At 39.0% G+C, this 12,837-nt stretch overlaps 2 protein-coding genes across 2 annotated transcripts; both read left to right on the top strand.

Moving 5' to 3' along the window:
* The first annotated feature begins 5,761 nt into the window (after window positions 1–5,761).
* Window positions 5,762–11,715, top strand: LOC146472291 (uncharacterized). Its single transcript, XM_085119821.1, has 4 exons — window positions 5,762–6,344; window positions 6,929–7,124; window positions 9,878–10,644; window positions 10,986–11,715. The coding sequence occupies exons 1-4, from the start codon at window positions 5,960–5,962 to the stop codon at window positions 11,666–11,668; spliced, it is 2,031 nt and encodes a 676-aa protein (XP_084975947.1). The 5' UTR covers window positions 5,762–5,959; the 3' UTR covers window positions 11,669–11,715.
* Window positions 8,191–8,982, top strand: LOC146472292 (uncharacterized). Its single transcript, XM_085119514.1, has one exon. It carries the CDS (start codon window positions 8,239–8,241, stop codon window positions 8,980–8,982), a length of 744 nt encoding a protein of 247 aa, XP_084975640.1. The 5' UTR covers window positions 8,191–8,238.
* Window positions 11,716–12,837: the final 1,122 nt, after the last annotated feature.

Genomic DNA, 12,837 nt, shown 5'->3' on the forward strand with positions numbered 1-12,837 from the left:
ATTTAACTTGTAATCTTAAGTTGACTATGTTTACAAACTATGAGGGAAGAAAAGTATAACCATTATGTTTGGTTCGCTTTCGCAATTAACGCACAAACCATTTTCTAAGTGTGGCTATGGCCCTGGTCGATCGCCGGTGACCTTAATTCCACTCTTAAGCTATATTCTCGGCTACATGTTAAAGTCCACTTTGGAGCCAAGATCTGTGTGTTCTATTCGCCTCGAAGATCTTATCGTTGTAACAGAACTCGGCTTCTCTCCGCAGCCAACAAGTGCGTCTCCCCCAGAGTTTGGAATACGTTGTAACAGGTCATTCCTCGTAGCACAGATTACAACCTTAATTGAAATAAGGAAAACAGAGTAGCTTTATCAAAACCTCGCACTGATTATCTAAAGCGTAGTTTTGGTGTGGGCTCTGCTGTGGAATAATATTAAACACAAAACAAGAGCCATAATTCCCATCCGGGCATTTAAATCGGGACGGTGGTAAACATGTAAAACAGTTAATTCCTATTTGTGTATATCACAAAAAGGCCTTTCACTGTGTTAGGAATAAAGTTCAGTTTTAAGCTTGGTTTATTTCCTCGAGTGCGATTGGGGCACGTTGCCCCGTTGCTGTGTTAGACTACAAAACATCTTAAAAATTTATCAATTGTTCACACAAATTGACACTGAAATTAAAAAAGTTTCATTTGCACAAAGACCTGTTTTAGTACATCACTGGTGTTTTCTCTGACAATAGGAGATCGGAACAAAACGGTTCAAGGTTTTTATTTGCCTCCGGTCTGATGTAGCTTAACGAAAGGCAAACTTGGAAACTTTAATTAGTTCAGGCGGTGTAACTAATCAAACCAAAACGTTTTTCATTTTTCGCCACATTCGGACGTACGAAATGCACAAAACCCTCCGCTAAACATAGGCTCAGTCATTTTCGGTCCTATAACCGAATTTTATTGCCGAGAGAGACCGGGAAAGTTCGGCTCGGTAAGAAAACGTGGAGGGGAAAACAGTACTACTGAGGTTAGGAATATAACGCAAAAAGCTTCAATAGTCAGAGAAACGCAGAGCTGAAATTTAAACGAGATGCTTAAAATGTCGTTTTCAAGCGAGTTTTCTAGATTGTTTTAGGGGTTTGTTACAGGGGCTTTTTGGAAAAACTAACACAGTTTGGTATTTTCGGGTTTTGTGAGTCGTAGGAGAATTCAACCAAAACCGATTCTTATTTGTGCCTCCCGCTCGTAGCCTTTGCCGAAAATTTAAATCGAGAACATTTTAGTGAATTTCCGAGCTGTGGTAAGTTTGCTTTCATAACATGCTAGTTGAATTGTTTTCCCCACTTTGAAACTACACCGTTTGCCCCTCTGATAGCGAATTAAACGCGTTTTTCCAGTGTGGCGAACGTTTGTGGTGATATTTCGCGAAAAAGAAAATGCCCGTTTATCTTCATAATTTGATTCGGATTTGTGAGGCGGGTGATGCATTCCCAGCAGATGTTCCACCAAACAATCTTTGGGTAACTATGAAATTTGAGAAATAAAAAAAATTGCCGTGGTCACACCTACGTCTTTAACTAAATACAAAGAAGAGTTCTAATTGTTGGTTACAAGGCGTCAAAACTGGCAATGGGCCCTACTGCAGCTGTTTCATGGTACAAAATCCACCATGCTGGAGGGCAAGCTACGTACTGGGACATTCAAACCAAAGAAAATTCTAGTTTCACTGGATGAAGTTGCTTTGTTTTGGATGTCCCAGTGCTTAGCTTGCTCTCCAGTATGGTGGACTAGTTTGCATCATGTGACCGATAGCTGCAAAATGCTGGATGGGGGAATGCTTTATCTGATTATTTTCTTTTCCCTCTCGTGACAAAATGCGAGGCTTACCCTGCTGGCTAAACAGTCGGCAATTTTCAAAGTTTATGAAAGTTAAGGATCGTCGGCAAACCTTCAATGGCAAGGAACGCTCCGGGAAGACTTGAAATTCAAGTGAGTCAGAGCAAAAACTGTGTTTAATCGTTCAAGTTCTTTGGCATTTTATTGTTACGTAATTCTTGCGTAGAAATACAATGCAAACATTTACCAAAGTCATAGAAAAGAGCGAATTTTGATTGGCTCTCTTCGTTTCAAATAACAATGCTAGTTTTTTGGCAGCCCTACCTAATAATAGTAGTGCTTTATTTGATCACCTTTGGAATAAGAAATACAGCACCTTGAAACCTTAAAAAATTCAAAAAAAGAATAAGCTGACATTTGCAAAGAAGATGCAGTTGAACCACTATTATAGCGCAGATGATGGGCGTGAGCGCATCTAAACAGGTTCTTTTAAAAATTTCTGGAGGAGCATTAACGCCGAAATACGGCCTACCTGGCATGTACAAGGTTGCATTTAAAAAGAACCACACGCCTTGACAATCCTTTTACGCATACCAAGCAAATCGAAGCTTGGACAACGGCGAAAGCTTTCAGTTCTGCCAAAGCCAAAGTGAATCATCATGTTTTTCTGATCTTATCTGATCTCATCTCAGCTCATATTATCTTGAATTGTCTTGTGTTATCTCATGTGATTTTATATCTTATTTTACCTTATCTGTATCTGCCTTGCATATCTTATCATACCTTATCTCATCCAATATCATCCTATCTCGTCCTTATCTCATCTCATCTTATGTTTTTAATGACACGTTCTTTTGTCTTCTTAACAGATCTTTGTTACTGTCATCGTATTGGTGTTGGTCACTGTAACTATTCTTCAGTTACATTTTCTACCTCGTTTTCTTTCAGGTAAGAGTCTTCTTGTTCCTCTTCGATTGCTCTGCGGTTTCGGTAAAAGTTGAGAAATCTCAAGCAGAATAAATCCTTTTTCTTTTTTTTTTTTTTTTGATATTTACAAATATATGACTTCGGTGACCACCCTAAGTTAAATTACAAGCGTCACTCGTGAATGAATACCCTTATCCAAAGGCCTAATTTATGCTGTTCTGGAGCAGATTCAAAAAGTTCTCCGAAGTTAAGAAGTATGCTAAGTATCGTTTCTACATGAGCAATAGTACTTTGTTATAATGACAGAAGAATATTGTTAAGAAAAAAATACTTAGGGTGCATTTTAACTTAACAGAGTTTCGTGAATGTGGCCCCTATGCTAGTGGCGTTGATTACAATTCAAGCAGATTAAATCGAGCCTGACTTGTTGACTTTAGGTCATACACCTGACTAACCAAACTGCATTGCTTGTTAATTGCACAAATGTGTCTATTTTTAATGGATTTTCGTAGAAAGCGATTGTTGCGGTCATGCGCGTAAATTATTCGAACGATGGGTCATGGATTACATCCGACTGAAACTGGCCACTCTGGGAACGAGCGTTTTATAAACGGACGCTATCTTGCTTCTCCATATGGAAGCGAAGCCGACTGAACTACTAGTATAATTACTTCATGACTGAAAGCCATATAGTCGCTTATGTATATTTTTCTGTAAAAGAAATACAGTATACCTGATCCGTACTTGTCCATCCTTAGCCGTCCTTAGCTCTACTTGTCCATCCTTAACCATTACGGTCTATCCTTTGCCCTACTTGTCATCCTTAGCCGTCCTTCTATATCTAAAAGTTTTTTAAGCGCCTTTTCAATAAAAAAATGTAACAGAAGTAGTCACCTAGCGAAATTATTAATTCAATTCATAGTCTTCAAAAAACGGAATAAGATATGACTTTTGATGAATCATACGCTGGCCCAAGATAGTTTTTTTTTGTTAGTGAATTGTTTTTTCCACTTTCTATTAGTTAAAGTATCCATTAACCGACAACAAGTTAGAAAGATTGGAAGCAGTTATGCTTTATACGACTTATAACCCTTTACCCCTGTCCACGATCTTTCGCTCGCTGTTCCAAGCAAGTCAAAATTCAATTTCGTTCCCTATTTTGCTTTTTTTGCTGTATGGCAGGTTTACCTTCACCTTTTCTGGGATAATGTCTTGTGTATTTGGGTTTTCCCAGCTTACAACACTTGATTTTAGTATATACCACACAAGTGAATTAAGTGCCTTTCGCGCGCGCTGATTGGCTAGCTCGGAGGTGATTAGCCAAGTACTATTCACCTCCGAGCAACCGAAGGGAAACAAGATGGCTTCCCGTTTCGCCGCGGTCACTAAAGAGGAATTTATTTAGATAAACGAGCCAGCTGTTACCAAAAATACAAAAATGGCAACAAAGTTTAGATTGACGGCATTAAATAGTAAGTTATGTAGTCTTTCCAACCTCATATTCTAAGGCGAAAAATGAAACTACGATGCCTTGTTGAAAACTGCCTAATGTTTTGCAGTATGGTTTCTAAATCAAGACAAATTTCACACAACAATTGAAGATATGACACCTTAGCAACTAAATCAGTGCCTCGAAAAGTTTTAATTGTTCGCAAGCGAGACCGAACTTTCTTCAACAAGAAATCGCTTACCGCGCGGAGCGCGAGATTTTAAAATTCCCCACACGGCACCATTTGTCGGTATACTGTCAAAAATAAAGGAATTTTTTGGCCCGCTAGTTATCCAGCTTGTGCGGTATACTCCCGGCTAAAACAATAATTCACCTCAGTGTCGGTGAAAGTGGTGGATATTTGCCTCGCCGCAATATCCACCACTATTCATCTCCACTTCGGTGAATAACTGTTAATTAATAAAGATCACGCCCGTGGCCAAAATGTACCTCAAACAGATGTTCATCCATACATAATTTATCCCAAATCAACATCTTGTCCACAGAGATTTCAGAAAAGAAACACTTTGTCCTTTTGGCTAACCATTTGATGTTTTTTCCATTTTCTTTTAGCTAAACTACCACCGAGATCAACCGTTGAACCCTTCAACCAACAATCAGGTTTGACTTAAATTTCTCTCATAGCATTACCGGAAATAATTATCTTGAATGCTAAACGAATGCAATTGATTGGAAATTCTAAACGTACATATTTCACAATTAATGATAGGAGAAGATAACTCCCCATGAAACCACTTAGTGAGGTTTATGAAACGATTGTAGGAACGTAGTATTTCGCCGAGTCTAGATATCTGTAAACTAACTTAAAGACATTTTACTTTGTAGACGACCCATGTCCGCGTCTTGGTCTACAAGAGAATAGTCGGGTGGAAAAAACGTGGCCATCTGCACTCAAATGTAAACCTCACAGGTATGCAAGACATCCCTGACAGTTCCTGTCGACATATAAGCTATTCATTCTTTACTGTGAAGAGGGTTTGGTGAAATGTTATCAACCCAAAATCATTTTACTTGGCCCTTCTATGAATGTTAGAACATGGTATCAAATATTGGTAGAATCAATAGACAGCTTTAATTTCGTACAGCATTAAGTTGACCAATCAAGGAGAAAATTCACACAGCTCATATTTACGCGCGCCCAAAAACTGAATAATAGGAAACTTAAGCACAGACGTTTTTGAGCCACGGAAGGCAACCGGAAATGAAAATTGTTCCTTTTTTGGAGCGTTTTGACGCCATCGCGTTTGTAAAACGTCTAATTAACCACAGTCATCAACAAGAGCTTTTTCTGTCCGTTGTAAGGAGCGAAACCACACCAAAAAAGGAAACATTCAACTTCCTGTTGCCCGTGCGTGGTTCACGAACGTCTGTTCCCTAACACATTTTTAGACATGTCTATCCTACAAGTTGATCATTATAGATCACAGAGCAACAAATATTCTTATGTCTAATGAAAACCTTACAATAACCTTCCTTTACTGTATTTTTAAGGGCAAATATTGTAGCTTGTGCAGCGGCTAACGAATTTCACGGCTTGCGACGTCCGGGATATGTTGAAGATCGCAAATGTAACGAGACGCACTACCCAGACATCTGCTTGTTTAAAGAAACAAAGCCAGGACATCATGAAATAACGTGCAACGCAGAGATTTGTGGGACATCAGACGTCGAAATAGGTTCTACTGATCCATACATGGGAATAATTACTAAATGGTCGCCCTATTCAAGAAAATTATTAACTGCAACAGTGCAGAAGGCTGTAGAAACAAACCGGAAAAATGGATTCGGTTATTTGTTTATTAGATGTGGAAATATCCTTCAATCGCTCATCTTCCCACCAATCTTGAAGAAAGTCAAAGATGGTACCGAGAGAAGCAACATTAACGTAAATGTGATTGTGTTGGACTCTATCGCAAGACCACATTTCTATCGCATTCTTCCAAGATCTGTTGCCGCTCTTCGCAAGATAGCTCAAGACCAAGAAATCAGGGTCACGGCGCTGGACTTTGAGCTTTATCAGAGTGTTGGTCAAGCTACGTTTGACAACATGCGGCCATTCTTCTCTGGTATTATCAAAGGTGAGCGCTATGATGACCTATTTACAGCTATCAAAAACCATATGACGGTTGGAAAGACTTTTCCTGATAATGTTCCCTTAATCTAAGGAAAGGCCAACAAGGACCATAACATTTCTTGACGTCTTTTGGACTCTAAAGAATAGTCTGCTTGATGTTCTTCGGAGTTACTTTATCTGCAGCCAAAATGATTGAATTAAAACAAAAGTAGTTCAAACGTGGGGTGCACACAGTGGACTTTCTTCACGATTTACATGAAAAATGTCGTTTAGAACTGTTTTTTTTTTTTGTTTGTTTATTTGTTTGTTTGTTTGTCTGTTTTTGTTTTTTTTCGTTTTTTTTCTTTTTTGCTAAAATTAAGTTCGGACTAAGGCTTGGAACTAGTCAAAGTGAGCCTTAAACTTTCAATTTTCTGTTGATAGGGATAAGAGCACTCGCCACCAACCAACGAAGCCGGGTTCCGGACCCAGGACTCGGCTTTATTTGTGCATTGAGGTGCACTGAACTTACAATATCGCAATCAAACCTAATAAAAATGGCAATGGGTCCTTACAGCATTATTTTTCATCCTCAACTTTGTTTTACAGATGACAACAAAATCAGTGAAACAGTAAAAAGCGCGAAGGCTCCCTTAGGTGTTGAAGTGTTGTATAAGACCTTCAAGGAATGGGGGTACCAAACCGTCTATCAAGAAGATCTTTGCTGGTTTGACCAATGGGGAATTGGGTTAACAAACCTTGAAGTAAGAAAAATGCCTAGTACATCTTCGGAATTCAAAAAGAGGTAAGATAACTCTGGCGCGGAATGAAAACTTTTTCACTAAGGGGAACGGAGTGAACTTAAAGTAAAGAATGACCATCCACTAAAACTACATTTTTTATAGCTAAACAGCCAGTTGAATCCCAACTCACGAACCAATACGAGAACGTCGTCACTCCGGCCTCTTTAGTTGATTCTTTTCTTCTACAAAAACACTTAGTCAGCCATTTTCTTTTCCTCGTTGTTTTGATCACAACAATTTTCGGAGGAATAAACTTTTGGAAAAAAAATTGTCCGAAAATTTTTCTTTCCAAATAAAAACAGTCCGAACATTTTTGATTATGAACATTTAGGCCACTAAACGTAAGGTAAGGATGATAAAAACGTTTGACAATGTGGCGCCATTGCCTATTATAACAAAATTAAGTACGGTGCCTCTTTCTTCTACTGCGCATACGTTCTGTGCATCTCGAGATGGCACGAGAAACTTGGGTTTCTACTTAAATAAAAACGAAACTTTTCAAAAACAATGGCCATTGAATTCCACGCCGTGACGTCTTTTTTTTTTTTTTTTTTTCGTATTACTATTTTTTAAAAAGTTCCGTTTTCAGGTGTCCACAGAAGAAGAACAAAAAAATAGCGTTTTTAAAAGTTCCATTCTGGGGAGCCTTTTTGAAAAGTTGCGTTTTCCGTGACCGTTTTTTTTACTGAAAACATGAGGACGCAAGGTCAATCCTTAAAGAAATAGTTTGGCGATACGTGTGAACGGGGCCATGGCTTGTCGGAAGACCTATTATCTCAGGGTGTTCCGGCAATACAGAACGGATCTCAGCATTTGTTGACCACCTTATTCAGCCAATAGCACAATAACAAGCTTCGTATCTTAGAGATACGACAGACTTTATTAACTTCATCGAGAAGATGAAACTGCCTAAAAGTGCTATACTTGTTTCAATGGACGTCACAAGCCTATACACGAACATACCACAACAAGAGGGTATTACCCCTGTATGAAGAATTTCACTAAGGTAACCCTCCAGTTCCTACCAGGTTTTTAAGCGAGATGCTTAGTCTGATCCTACAAGAAAACTCGTTCCAATTTAACGGGAAAAATTATCTTCAAACCCATGGAACAGCCATGGGCACGAAAATGGCCGTAGCCTTTGCTAACACCTTCATGGCCAAAATAGAAAAAGAAATACTCAGACAGAGCAGCATTAAGCCTATCTTTTGGAAAAGTTTTATCGATGACGTCATATCAGTATGGGATACAAGCAGAAACAAAATAGAAGAATTCCTTCCAAAAGCAAACAACTTCCATCCCACAATCAAATTTCCGGCTGAAATCTCAGAAACAGAAACTACATTCTTGGACACGATAGTGTACAAAGGTGTCAGATTCAACAAGGATTCTATCCTTGACGTGCGAACACACTTCAAGCCTACAGAGACCTTCCAATACACGAATTTCTATTCGTGCCACCCACCAGGCGTCACGAAAGGTTTTATCAAAGGAGAAGCGTTAAGGCTTCTAAGAACAAATTCCTCTGAAAACACTTTTCAAGAGAATATGAGGAATTTTGCAACACGCCTCAAGAATAGAGATTACCCAGCTACAACTGTAGAAAAACATCTCTCGGAGGTCAATTTCACTGACAGAAAGAAAGCACTGGAGCAGAGAAACAAAAATGCACGTAAGAAAATACTGCCCTTTGTAACGCAATACCACCCTGCGTTGCCCAACCTCAAGAATATACTTATGGGGAAATGGCACCTTATACAGAATCAACCATATCTGAGAAATATCTTTAAGGAGCCTCCCCTCATTTCATATCTAAAAGGAAAATTCCTAAAAGACACTCTTGTAAGAGCTAAGCTATAAAGGCTTGGAGACCAATCTATATGCGAACTGCAGAAGTCGTGCAGGCCCGTCAACACTTTTAAACTCAGAAAGGCTAATAAACTGCATCTAGGATGTATGTGTGACGGTCCTCACAAACAGATTTCGGTCGATAGACGTTTTTCTGTAGTTTATTATTACATCATTTATTATTGAGTTTTCTTTGTTTACGAATGGTCATGACCATGTGGATTCAGCCAACTTACGATACGCTTTGGATTCTCACAACCAGCAGCTGTTTCTTAAAGGGGAAGTATCATGGAGTTTTCTTACCTCTTTTGTTAAAAATAGTGAAATAGGACCTCCATTTAGCTACAAAATAATTCTAGAACAACGAGAGGAAAGAAGTCAACTCAATTCGTGATCTGTTCTAACGCATTTTAGAAACAAAAATGCCAGAACTTGAAAAACATTAGCCTAACATTTTTCAAGTTTCAATCCATTCCGACCTAAACTGTTCCTTTTTTTGTAATTTGTTTATTTGTTTCCATCCACACACGTTACAGTACTTACAATAACTTACTCATAATACTGTACTCACAGTATATAGCTAACAATATAACTTACACTTAATTACTTACATTACACTACAAACGTACATTTTCTTGAACTTATAATATACAAAAACAGTACAGACAAAAAAAGATACATCACTTAAAGTATATACTGTCCCTGGCCAGAGGCATTAATCGACAGTTTTATTGCAATGGAGTCATAATTCATGACAAAACTAGACAATTATTTTTTTTGTTTCTGTTGACAGACAAACATTTTTGGGTTTTGAAATGACATCAAATTCTTCGTGATACTTCCTCTTTAAACAACTAAATTTTAGTCTTCATAATTCATTTCAGAAACTTTGTCACATTTCTAACAGGTGGAGTGAGTTTCAAAGCAAGATGGACACAAAATACATTGATGACTTTGGCCTGTTGCATTTTTCCTGCCCAGTGTTAAAGAAATACAACGAGACGACTCACTACGAAAATCCTCCAAAAGTTTGCTTAAACGGACAGTTTTTCAGTCAGTACTTCCTGGATTACATTGCAAATATGTACGCCTCGCTAAGAAAAGACAACAAAGCGAAATCGTTGTTTTCGTTCATGCATTTCAACACTGGACACGAATACACTGGAGTACGAATGATCAACATGGACGCCAACTTGGCGAAGTTCTTACATACAATGGCTGAGAGTGCCGATACTCTTACTGTGATATTTTCCGACCATGGAAACAAAAATACACAATACAGCTTTACAGAAGAAGGAAGAAGAGAAGCTTTTGATCCGGTGATGTTTATGCTAGTTCCCGAAGGTGTGAGTAAAAAGCTTGGAAAGCAGAGAATGGCCGCTCTACTCCAAAACCAAAAACGTCTCTTTACCTTATTTGACCTGCACAGAGCGCTTATGTCCTTGAACGAACCGAAGAAAATGAATCTTTGGAAGTCTTCGGAAGCTGGTTTATTTGCAGTTTTACCCGCAGATCGCACTTGTGCAGACTTGAATCTCATGCCGCTGACTAGGTGTAAGTGTGAAGGATTTGATGATAATAATCAAGCTGAAGATAATTCGGAGAAACACAAATGGCTGGCGGAATTTGCGCTTGGAACCATAAACGATGCCATACAAACACAACAAATGCAAGGTGAGATATTTTCAAGTAAACAACAAAATGGGAGGTTTCGCCAACGACTCTTATTCCCCGTTAAAGTCCCTGCCTCCGTAAAAGTGCTTAATAATAGCCCAGTCTCGATTAGTCTACAAGAGAAAAGGCTCGACTTAATAACAATATAGATTAAAAGTAAAATCGTTTACAAATATTGTGACACAACAAAATCACGAACGGGAATATGTTACAACCGCCACCCGACCTTACCCCTCCTCTCTCCTACTCCCCCCCCCCCCCCCCCCCCATCCTCATTCCCCTCTTGAAACAGAGTTATGAACTCTCTAGGATAAATGATTGTTGTATTATTTTTCCTCTAGATAATAGTAGCAACCCACATGAAAAGTATGGCTTTGGAAACTGCCAGCGCTTGGTTGGCAAATCTTTTACCAAAATATTTCAACGCTTTCAAGGAGAATACATTATTACCACCATGGACCTACACGTTATCCCTCCAACAGGTTATAACGACGATGAGGTGTTTTCGGTTGCGCTTAAACACCATACTCTTCCGAAAGACAATGTTTGGTTGACAGCTTTCACACGGCAGACAAAGTATAGCAAGTTTAAGACATGCGCCGACAAAACCGTTGATATCAAGTTGTGCGTGTGCGCCAGCAAACAAACAACTGGAGGAGAAACAATTGACTTAAAGATTCCAAGTGAAATGTTTGGTTCGAAGACTGTTGTCCAAGATCTGGACTCTGGATGTCTATTAATTTTGAGAAGGGATTACGGATCCATTGCTCTGGCACTGGAAATAGCAAATGTATGCGTTGATCGCACCTACAGGTTCGAATTGTCTGGTAAAGCTAAAGAAAGAGTATTTTCAAAGGAACTGCCCATTAATCTCCAATTATCCCCCAAAACATTTTACTTCTTAACGTCAGTTAACAAGCTTGTCTCCAAAGATAACTTTCCTGTACAGTTCGATGCAAGTATATATGTGAAGAGCAATGGGTTAAGAAAGTTTAAAGAGTTGAAGGAAGTGTCAATTATTTGATTATGTTGTCAGTTCTAAACCAAATTATTGTTGAAATTAAAAACCACTAGCTGAGAAATGTCATTGTTTTTTAGTGAACTGATATTCTGCATTGAGTTATCTTTTCTGACGTTTGTGACCGGTGTGGTTAATAATTTCCTGAATTTTGATTTGGACACTGTTTACCTTTGGAACATTTGATTTCAACTTAATTAAAGTCCTTTCATTGCAGTACTTCAGTGCAGTCTGTTACTTTAACACAGAAACTATCGTACCGGAGGCAACTTTTCACCTTTGTCCAAAAAAATTGTCACCTTTGTTGACTGTCATGGGGAGGATATCTTATCAAGATTTGCACCTTTAATTAACAGAAACACGGCTAAGTAAGGAATGTTTGCTTCACGATTTATGCAGAACCGCTCCGCGGACGTCTCTCTCGATTGCCCACAAACTTGTTTAAGAAAGTAACGAAGCTGCGGCCCAAAGAAAGAAATAGTCATGTATAATAGCACACCTTGTTTTCCTGTTCTAAATCATTTAAATTCGGGTTTTTCAATTTGTAAAATAATAACTTTCGCCGCCTCGATTATAATCGCCGTCATGTCACCAGTCGCTGTTGTGGGAAATGCTCTGGTTTTGGCGGCAATTTGGAGGAAATCGCCTCTCCGATCGCCTTCTTACATTCTGCTGGCTGGATTGGCCGTCACTGACTTTGGCACTGGTCTCCTCTCCGCGCCATTTCATGTTGCAAAAGAATTGATCTCCATGGCCAAGCTTGAGTATACCATAATAAATTGCATAGCAACTGGCTTCACTTCGTCCTTTTTCTTAACGACAGTTCTGATTGTAACACTCATGGCCATTGAACGATGGCTACACATGACTCGACGATCGCTGATAACAGCGCGCAGAGCTTCCTACATTGTTGCGGTTATGTTCATCCTCCCCATACCTTATGTTGTACTTCACACTCAGGGAGAAAGAAGTCAGAGAGCTGCCTTAGATATTGCCTCCATTTTACTTCTGCTATTTTCCCTATGTGTCACCACCCTGGTTTACTTCAAGGTCTTCATAATAATTCGTTACCATCAACAGCGTGTAAATCACGCAGGAGAATCATCCAACAACCAACCCCAGTCATCGATCAACATTGCCAAATACAAGAAATCCGTCTACTCGATTATCTACAT

Source organism: Pavona decussata, unplaced genomic scaffold (assembly GCF_977016875.1).
Source record: "Pavona decussata unplaced genomic scaffold, jaPavDecu1.1 SCAFFOLD_100, whole genome shotgun sequence".
NCBI classification, from domain to species: Eukaryota; Metazoa; Cnidaria; class Anthozoa; order Scleractinia; family Agariciidae; genus Pavona; species Pavona decussata.